Here is a 10,453-nt window from a genome sequence, read left to right as displayed (position 1 = left end):
CACACACACACACACACACAAACCTTTTTGTTTTTGCAAAAACCCATAATTATCTTTCATTTCCAACCATTATGATCCACAAATACATTCAAAAACAGATTTAAGAAGAACTGAAACAACCAAGCAAAGAAAGTGATGCCAATACACATTTTTTTTTTCTCCTTATCTTTTGGTTAAATACAATTACAATTTTACTAATATAGCAAAAACATGAACTTTGTCTACCTGAAGTTGATGATTTTGGGTGTCTCTGTGGGAATTTGATTCTGGGAATTCTCTTGAGAAAATGAGCTCCTCCTCCCATCTTTTGATTCTTTTCTCTACTTCCACACAGTTAGCTATCCACCCAAGTACCCCACTATTAAACTCATTCCTATCAATAACGAATAACCCATCTAGTGCTTTTGGGCTTTAGGGATCACCTAGACATAAAAAGCCCATCTTGGCCCAAACTTCCACAAACCACCACGTGTCCTCGTTAGTTCTATAACACGAACTCGTACCAGCCACCATTCCTCTTCTTTCTTCTTCCTCAGCTTCCCTCTCTCAGAATAAACATGGCGACGAATCTGAGCCGTCTATTCTCACCGACGGCCGTATCGAAATCCGAGCCACTGACCCGCTCAGCTATCAACTCAGTGATGAGTCGTCTCTTGTCTTCCTCGACCGGGGAGTCTCGACCGGAGCGCGAAAACGCGGAGGTGAAATTCGAAGAGAACGAGGGAAAGAGTGAGAAGCGAGCTGAGGAAGGTGAAGATGACGGAGACGAGTTGGATATGAATAAGGAGACGGGCGAGATCGGCGGGCCGAAAGGGCCCGAGCCTACGCGGTTCGGCGATTGGGAGAAAAACGGTAGGTGCTCTGATTTTTAGGGTTCTTTCTGGTATGGGATTTTCGGGTTATTTTTATTTTGATTCGAGCTGTAAGTGTGAATTTTAGTTAGGAAAAATAAATTTTGTGACGAGGCATTACTTGGAGGCAGAAATGCTAATGTTATGTGATCATATACTTTTTTGTTATACATTTGAGATATTATGGCTACACATTGCAACGAATCAGGTGAGTTTGAGTGTGACTGTGTGAGAGAGGATAAATAGTGTGAAAGTGCTTATGATGCTAAACATGTATGTTGTGTCTCGTAAAATCGATGTGATGTTTGTCATTCTCTATTTGGATGTGACACCGATGTATATATGTATTATGATTATTATTTGATTTTTAGATGAACAAAAAGATGGAATTCATGATTAACTAAAATTGTAAGGTATTGGAGGTAACTAAAAGGGCATGGTTTGTTGCAACTATCTATAACTCATTGTTAACCTATCTTTACCAAATCATTGACACTTCGAAGATCGGTTCTTACCGACAAAATTAGTTGTAAGAGTGGCAAATTTTCGACCTCTTATAGAGTACTGTTTTGCCGTTTTAGTTGTGTTGTTTATACTTTGTTCGTTTTTCAATACATGTTTCCTCTATTGTGTATAAGCTCTGCACCGGATGAATCAAGAATGAATCAAGCCCTCTACTGTAAGTAAATCAGTCGTTGATGCTCGGATCAATGTAATATATTGCGACAGAAGTCGAACAAATCAATGTCAATGTAATGAATACTCACATAAATGTAAAGGTTTTTGAAGAAACTATCTGGAAGATTGAGAAAACTTGGTCTTAAGCTGAGAAGATCAATAATTGAGTGTCAGTCCTATGGTTTAGGTTGATGAGTGTGGGTCTAGACATCAGTTTATCAAGAAACTAGTGTATGAACTAAGTCTTATGCTAGTCGGCTAACAGATATGTTTTGATCAGGTAAACATCAATTTTTGCATTGATATTGATTTAACCCATGTTATTCAACATCTTGATACGGATATAACCAATTGTAATTCAGATGTTAATGGCACCGTGGCTCATTGACGCAGCGTAAACAACAAAGAACAATTCAGATAGCCTTGATGACATTTTCCAACTAGATATGGTGAAGATTGTTACCTAATAATTTGTATACGGCAGCCGATAGTGACAAACATCCCGTAAAAACTGTCACCGTGTTAGATTTCATGGTAGAAAAACATAGTCACAAAACCTTACCATTTAGGCTTCTTTTGTTTTTCCAAAAAGATGGCCAAAATTCAACTTAAACTTGAGCCTAGCCTCATGCAATCAAACCATTAGTCTTCTAAGTTATAAAGTTATTACATATGCATGGATAATGCTGCAAAACTCGCCCTTATATATTTGGATTGAATCTTTTGGATGATGTAGTCGAGCTAGTCAATCTTCAAATTCAGATATCATAGCATGCAGCAGCCTATATATACCAGCATATCAATTATTCCAGCTTCAAAATTTTCAATTCAATAGAATACTATCAAATTCAAATGTCAATATCTATAGCAGCCACTATCTATCTGACTAGAACAATAATTCCAGCTTCAAATTTATTCTACTTGAGAGCAAATCACAATCGGGCGTATATTAAAAACAATAATATAGAGACATGAATTGACTGCTTCAAAGTAGTTTGAACAGTTCTTAGTTCTTACTAAGCATAAGCTGCAGTGTGGTACATGCTCGTACTGCACACGCAAAAGAACTCAAAAGACAAGCAGGTTCCCCATTGCCATGATGGTCCTGGTTGTTTATGTCAGTTACATATTTCTTTGAAATCTTAGGCTATTGGTTTCATTCTGATTTGTTTTCTCTGATATACGTCTGTTCAAACTAGGTCGATTTCGTAGAATACAAGCTGCACTTTCAAGTTTCAAATGGATTGACCTAGTCTAACTAGCCAGATTGCTGCAGGTAAGAAAATTCCATATTATTTCACACATAAAACAGAAAGGTGGGGCTTGAATTCTGTACAGAATGCTTTACCCCAAATTAGAGGAGACTTCCGACATTCATATTATAGCACAGATTAGTCTATAAAACGTATAAAAAGAATGAAGAGAGTAGTGAAGACTAAGACTGGGCTATTATTTTTACAAAAGTCAAAAATGATTTTGCATATATAAAATCTAGTGTTTTAGCAATTGATTGCTATCCATCTACTCGTCTTTCAGAAAATGAATACTCTCAGGGCTATCATCTTCTCCTTCCTTCTCTTATTCTCATTCTCATGCCTTGCAGCTGTGAGTAGCACCTTAGAGACTTGCACAAAAGCCGTTTGCATAACCGGCGAGGCCGAAATCCGCTTCCCCTTTCGGATAGACAAAATCCAGCCCGAGACTTGTGGTTTTCCCGGTTTCGATCTGACCTGTGACATGAAAGCTCAAACTCTTCTCAATCTTCCTTCCGGAGATTTCACCGTCCAGGGCATAGACTACGGCGAGCAAGAGATATGGCTCAACGATCCAAACAACTGCCTCCCCAAACGGCTCCTCTCTCTGGACCTCATCGGCTCTCCGTTTCGTCCAGGGTTTAGTGAAGACTTCACCTTCTTTAACTGCTCGCAGGACTACTTGACATACAAGTACAAGCTAAACCCTATTGCTTGCATGAGCGGTCCTAACCGCACGGTTTTTGCCACCAATTCTGCGACGGTGATTTGGTACTTGTCGACGTACTGCAGTAAGATCGGAACTTTTCCTGTTCCGGTTGAGTGGACTTTTCACCAGGTGATTGCGTCGTCGGATCTCGACTATAATCTCCGGCTAAAGTGGGACCGGCCGGGGTGCGGCAGCTGCGTAGAGCGGGGCGGAACGTGTGGCTTCAAGACCAATTCTACTAAAGTTGTTTGCTCCAGCATTCCTCAACGAGGTAAGAAACCACTTCATTTCTATCTTACCCTAATTTGACAAATAACTCTTACTTTCGATTTCAGTTACACTAGCTACACTAATTACAATTTCAACTTCTTAATGCAACATTAATACCTCATTTTTTCATATTTAGCTTAATTTTGAACCTTATTTCTTCGTTTTCATATTTTTATACCTAATCAAAACTCAAACAACCATAACGAAAAACCCTGGAAGTGTTCATACCACCATGAAAACACTTGATTAAAACCCCATGCCATGATGTGCAATCATTTAGCTAGGTAGATGCAGCCCTTGGATTTTTTGGCAAACCACGACAGGTTGCAGCTATGAAGGGTCTCATTCTTTGAAGGGGTCATGCACTACTTCTTGCATCAGTTGAATGATACGAATGATAAAAAGGATAGAAAGAATGACACAACATGACACTGCTGCTTATCTTAGAATTGACTTTCTAAACCCACTACTTTGTCGTGGTCAACAAGCTTAGCTTGTTAATTTTACTAAAGGTTATTGTGACTGGCAACTTGATCCTTAATTGGAGATAAGCTTAGACCAAACTAGAATGTATTTTCAATGCGCAAAACTTGGATTTTGGAGCAATCAGAGGCCTCCTGCTGGAGAACCATTGTCACGTGGTTCTTCCAAAGCATTGAAAAATTTCTCCTCCATCTGTGTTCTAAAGTGCGCTCCATCAGCCCCATTCTTTCCATACTGCAATCATATCTGAGCTTTCGGCTTCGTTGACTATTATCCTTTGAAAGCACTACAAATTAGCTAAGCCGCTTTGGTCAACACCATAGCACACGCAAATGATCGACAGAGATATACACTATATATATATAGATCGATCGTATAAACTCGGCAACTCCCGCGCAGCTATTAGTGTGGAGGATGCTTTCTCTGATTATATTTTAAGTTTCTAACTACGTATTACAAATTCAAATCGTATATGACTTCAAGATCACGCTATGGAAATCGATATATTAGCAAATATGAAGGTCTCAATAGCAACTCTTTTTTCTAATCCCTTTAATCACCAAGTCTTCTTGTTTTTTTTTTATTTGCTGATGCTTGCATATTTTAGATTATCTGGTTTGTGTGTCACTTTACTTTCTAGGCATTGTTCTTGCCTTGCCATTTTAATTTGATCAAAGTCATATTACTCTTTCAGGAATCCCAAGGGGTGCACGCTATGCTATTACAGTGGGAGTTGGAGTGCCGGCAATTTTGTGCCTTCTAGGGCTATTATGTTGCATGTGTGGCAGGATCAAGACTTTGACAAGGAGAAACACATCACTCCCAGAATTTAACTCAATTGTGGCTCCGCAGCCTGCAATTGTTATGGGTCTCGATGTGGAAACACTTGCAGCCTACCCGAAAATAGTCCTTGGTGAGAGCCGGCGTCTACCAAAGCCCGATGATATCACTTGTTCGATTTGCTTGTCCGATTACCGGCCGAAGGAGACACTGAAGACCATACCCGAGTGCCAACATTGCTTCCATGCTAATTGCATCGATGAATGGCTTAAACTGAATGCTACTTGCCCTATTTGTAGAAAATCTCCAAATTAATTGACACATCTGTCTGAAAATGTGTGTTTTTTTTTCTTTCCCCTTCAGGCTATTTATTTGGTTATGGCTCGCTTCTAAATTGTAAATATATACAAGGATTCCTTGATAGCAGTGTAAGAGTCTAGCTAGGTTCTTCATCAACGTCCAGCCACAGGCAATGAAAATTAAGGTAACAGAAATAAAGTTAAAAGCCTTGTTGTGAGACTTGCGATCGATGCAAAGGTACATAGCAGACAATGCTGAACATAGTTCCTTTTAATAGACAAAAGAACAACCACTTAGGTACTCACTAGAGCCAAAGTTTCCGATGTTAACAAATAACAAGCAAGCTTTACTAATAACAAATTAACAACACACTTTCACTGCAATTGCTGCGAACCACGCTTGACACTTCCACTCCTGCCCAGGTAGGTCTTGTTTAATAGAGGATTCTTCATCTGCGGGTTTCTTCGACCTGTGATGTATAATGAGCGTGCATATATCATTCGTGAAGGGGAACCTCTGGACACCATGCTCTTAATAACGCAGGGAACTGCTACCACCTATGTACATCCTCATGAAAGTAGCTCCTCCTTCTCAATCAGACAAAGATTACTTCGAAAAGGCGACTTTTACGGAGAAGATCCTTCTAGCTTGTGCTTTCAAGGCTGATTTTACCAACTTACCTGCCTCGCCCGGAAGTGTCAAGTGCTGCACAAAAGTTGTAGGGTTTACCCTCGGGGCTCACGACTTGTCATCTTTACAACTCGCCCCGGAAACAAAACTGTAATTGTTTTCTACATCACCAGAACACTCTGGCCGGGAAGTATTCTTCTAAAATGTCATCTAATCATATGTTGGAGATGAAAAACTTCACATTAGAAAAGTGACAAATAATTATATAATTTGTAACCGAATAATTCATGAATAGTGCATGTGGTGTAATGCTCACTATGAATTACAATCGCAAAGTTCCAAAATATAGATTTTGGTACATTTTATAAGAAACTCGACCTAAAATACGTATAATATACGTATACGACGTTAATGACTCCGTTAATCACCCTATCCTTACGCACATAATGAAGGGCATAATTGAATGTCTCTCTCTGGTGGTAGCTTATTAGCCCTTGTAGAATGCAGATCAAAATGATTCCTAAACCATAAATCAGAAATAATTTGATTATTTTCTATGCAGGCCCTTGTCTTGGGCCTGGTAGTGGTTATGAAAGATATTTGATACTTGACTACAAAACTTCTTATGAAATCAACCCAGCCCAATTTTTCTGATGATATGACCAAGTCGTCAATTCATCGACTCCCCTCATTCATCATATCCAAATTTGGTGGAATCAAATTCTAGCAGCAATTCCTTAGGCGACACATAATGATCCAGAAATAAATCAAATTACGAGAGATGAGATTTCTTTCGCTAAGAATTATGATAGCTAAGAGCTGTGTGTGCTGATATTATTGGATGCTGATATATAGAAAGGGACCCCCTACCTATTCCATCATACCAATAGTCCCTTTTCTGGTGGTTAGTTGCATGCAGCCACATCATGTCACTTTCATTTCTGGCTAATCAAACAACTTATGAACGACTACACCTTGGTTAAGACATGATTTCCTTCTGTGTTTACCTCTCCAAATACGTTACATATGTGCATTTAGGAAAGCAAAGCATACATATTTCTATTCAAAATGTCATATGCCGTGCCTTCTGTTTTACAAGAAAAAAGAAAAAAAGAAAAAAAAAACAGGAATTCTCTACGAGAGTAATATATTATGCGAGACATAATATGTTTGTATGCATATTACCCCCCTCTATTTCTACCTTATACAAATGTGTCTGTACGATTTTTTTTTAAGTGAGAAATATAACACAACCTCACGAGTTAAAGTGCATTCAACCATCAATCACTTCAATGTTTTGCTAAGTTATTACCCTTTGTCATAAATTCGATAATTACTTGCTTATATTGGATATACTAATGATTTACGATGATCTTTACCACTACCTCTTATAATTGAAAGATTAATATAACAATCTTGACTTAACGACTCGAGCAAATAATGTATTACTATTGTATTTCATTATTACTTGTCTTTTTGAGTAAATACTTAATTTCATAAATTTATTTATAGCCATAAGAGGCGTACATCAAATGTTGTCTTGAACCTTAAACTGTATTTCATTATTACTTGCCTTTTTGAGTAAATACTTAAGTCTATAAATTTATCCATACTCATCAAACGCTTACATCAAATGTTATTTTAAAATCAAATACATACGTCACAAAAACTCTTATTTCTGACGGATGACCCTCGTGGTAAATACCCTAAGATAATTCCTATGATAAAATGACATATAACTAATCCTGTCATCATTGCTTGTCAATCACTTTAATGCTTTACTTACTCTATACTTACTCTAGGTACATTATGATGGATCTGTAAACCCTAATCTCTTAATTAAATGACTAATGTAAGATTTTTTGCGGTCCATTTTATCAAACATAAACCTTCACCAACTCAACCACAATCATTGAAAACTTGCCTAGTTTACAAATTTATACTCCAAAGCTTCCAAAGAAGAGAAGAGAAAAATACTTGTAAAAACCGACAAGATAAACAGGATAGCCACAAAGTACGAGGTCTTGCCCGGACACGTGTCCTTCACTCCCTCACAAGTCAGCATTCCCGTCAAGCCGAAAACCCAGGAAAATTATAAACTAAGACAGAGTACCTCACTTGCCTCACGACCCGCCACGTAACTAGATTCTAGAGATCACAAGTGGGGCCCGCCTGCGCAAAATCCCCCGCCATGCCGAATCACTAGCGGCGCGGTCTTCCCCTACACCTGTCCCCCACACCCCATCGGAGCCGTCCACGTCTACCTTGAAAAAGCCAAGTCAGTGGTCCATATGATGGGGTTTTGGCGCGCATCCAACGGCCGGAGAGAAACGGACGGCTCCGATGTGATTCTTCCTTGTACGCTTCTGCTGCTTTAGTTCGGTTTGTGTTCATCAATTTCTCTGTGCTTGTCGCTCAGATATTTTCATGCACATTCAAACCACGTCATAGTATTAATCTCTGTCTTCCTTTCAAGCTTTTCTTGGAGGATAGTGATCATAATATCCGGAAAATGACGTTAGATTCCGGCGATTTGAGGCGGAGCCTCGTTTTCGAGACGAAGAGTGATCGCACCAGAAGAAGACTGAGAGTCCGGCGACTCAAGTACACGTGTCGGACGAAGATTCAGCTGGACGTCACCGGCGGCGAAGAGGAACACTGCTCCGGAGATCGTCAAACTTGTGAGAAGGAAGGTGGCAACTCCATGAAGATATTATCGGTGTCGTTCTCGGAAAACGACCGCGTTTTGTCGAGCTACGGAGGCGAGGTGAGCGAAGGGAGGACTGGGAGGAGTAGCTACGGCGTAGTTTCGGTGGTGGGGAGGAGGAGGGAGATGGAAGATGCGGTGAGAGCGGAGGTAGGGTTTGCGGTGAAAGGAAAGTACGACTTTTACGGGGTGTACGACGGGCATGGTGGGTCCGAGGTGGCGAGTGTTTGCCGGGAGAGGTTACACGAGGTGGTGGCGGAGGCGGTGGAGATGGAGGTGGTGAAGGGAGTGAAGGAGGTGGTTATTGATTGGGAGAGGGTGATGGAGGGGTGTTTTGGGAAAATGGATGAGGAGGTGAGTGGGATCTCTGTAGCCAAGACGGTTGGATCCACGGCGGTGGCTGCGGTGGTGACGGAGGAGCTGGTTGTGGTGGCCAACTGTGGTGATTCTAGGGCAGTGTTGTCAAGGCTAGGTGGTACTATTGCCTTGCCCTTGTCTACTGATCACAAGGTAACAATCTAACCTAGTACGTACTCGATCGGCCTTGATCTTACTAATTTATGCAATACCTTAATCAGATTTAAGGTTAGATTATTATGAAAAATATGTAGTTAGCTAGCCTTGATCTTACTAATTTATGCAATACCTTAATCAGATTTGTATGTTCATGATATACAAGTAATTACTTTATGTGTCAAATGAATCTATAAAATAGCCTGATAGAGCAGATGAGTTGGAGAGAATTGAAGCTGCCGGAGGGAGGGTGATCAATTGGAACGGAAGCCGTGTTCTAGGGGTGCTTGCTACTTCCAGATCCATAGGTATGCCAATATATAACATGCACATATGTATTATAATTTTGGAGTCCACTTTCAGAGTTTCAGACTTGTGAAATGTGTAAGCTGTGTTATTAGAATAGTCTTATATATGACTCATGACTCATCATTTCATCGTCCTAGAGTTCAAGCATTGACGTACATTATATGCGTATTCGGTACCCTTAATTAGCTAGGTAGTGATGAAGCGGTATTATAGAGAAATTATTGAGAAGTTGTTGGAGATGTTAATCATGTTATAAGGGTACACATAGCTAAGATCTGTTTGATACCACTGATCGTTCATCACTAACGTTAATGGGTTGTGGTTATGTGTAGGTGACCAGTACCTGAGACCATATGTGATATCGAAACCGGAGGTAACAGTGACGAACCGAACAGACAAGGATGAATTCCTCATCCTAGCTAGTGATGGCTTATGGGATGTCATATCCAATGAGCTTGCATGTCAAGTTGTGAACAAGGTCGTACGGGGAAGAATGATGACGAGGATGATTAATGATCATGATCGTGATCGTGATCGTGTACTCCTGGATTATGAAGGGTCGCCGGCGGACAATGGTGCCTGTAGCAAAACATCAGAGGCGGGAACAGTGCTGGCTGAGCTAGCTATGGCTCGGGGAAGCAAAGATAACATAAGTGTCATAGTAGTCGACCTCAGAAAATTGTCTACCTAGCTAGCGCTATCGTTCGTAACTACTATATCTATGCTTTCTGATTATCTCTTTGATGTTTTGTGCCAGTTTTTGTATAGAAGATTCAAAACTACTGAAGTTGAGTTTCAATTGAAAGGTCAAGTTTTACATCTTATGCACTATTATTTTCTAGCTATTATCAATGCATCTCAGCTTTTCTGTCAATATATACGTGTTTGGCAAACATGCGTGCATGTTTTTTTTTTGAGAAAATAAAATCAAATGTACGTGTTCCTGAAAATATATATAAACTCGACAATA

At 39.8% G+C, this 10,453-nt stretch overlaps 2 protein-coding genes across 2 annotated transcripts; both read left to right on the top strand.

The window, feature by feature from the left end:
- Positions 1 to 3,047: 3,047 nt before the first annotated feature.
- On the top strand, positions 3,048 to 5,483 carry LOC101309099 (putative RING-H2 finger protein ATL21A-like). The gene is made up of 2 exons (XM_004307926.1): positions 3,048 to 3,762; positions 4,939 to 5,483. The coding sequence occupies exons 1-2, from the start codon at positions 3,069 to 3,071 to the stop codon at positions 5,337 to 5,339; spliced, it is 1,095 nt and encodes a 364-aa protein (XP_004307974.1). The 5' UTR covers positions 3,048 to 3,068; the 3' UTR covers positions 5,340 to 5,483.
- A 2,893-nt stretch (positions 5,484 to 8,376) lies between these two features.
- LOC101308813 (probable protein phosphatase 2C 8-like) lies at positions 8,377 to 10,349 on the top strand. Its single transcript, XM_004307925.1, has 3 exons — positions 8,377 to 9,171; positions 9,377 to 9,482; positions 9,816 to 10,349. Exons 1-3 carry the CDS (start codon positions 8,467 to 8,469, stop codon positions 10,172 to 10,174), a joined length of 1,170 nt encoding a protein of 389 aa, XP_004307973.1. The 5' UTR covers positions 8,377 to 8,466; the 3' UTR covers positions 10,175 to 10,349.
- The last annotated feature ends 104 nt before the right edge of the window (positions 10,350 to 10,453 follow it).

Source organism: Fragaria vesca, linkage group LG7 (assembly GCF_000184155.1).
Source record: "Fragaria vesca subsp. vesca linkage group LG7, FraVesHawaii_1.0, whole genome shotgun sequence".
NCBI classification, from domain to species: Eukaryota; Viridiplantae; Streptophyta; class Magnoliopsida; order Rosales; family Rosaceae; genus Fragaria; species Fragaria vesca.
The sequence above is the reverse complement of the archived record's forward strand: the minus strand, read 5'-3'. Positions and strand labels throughout refer to the sequence as shown.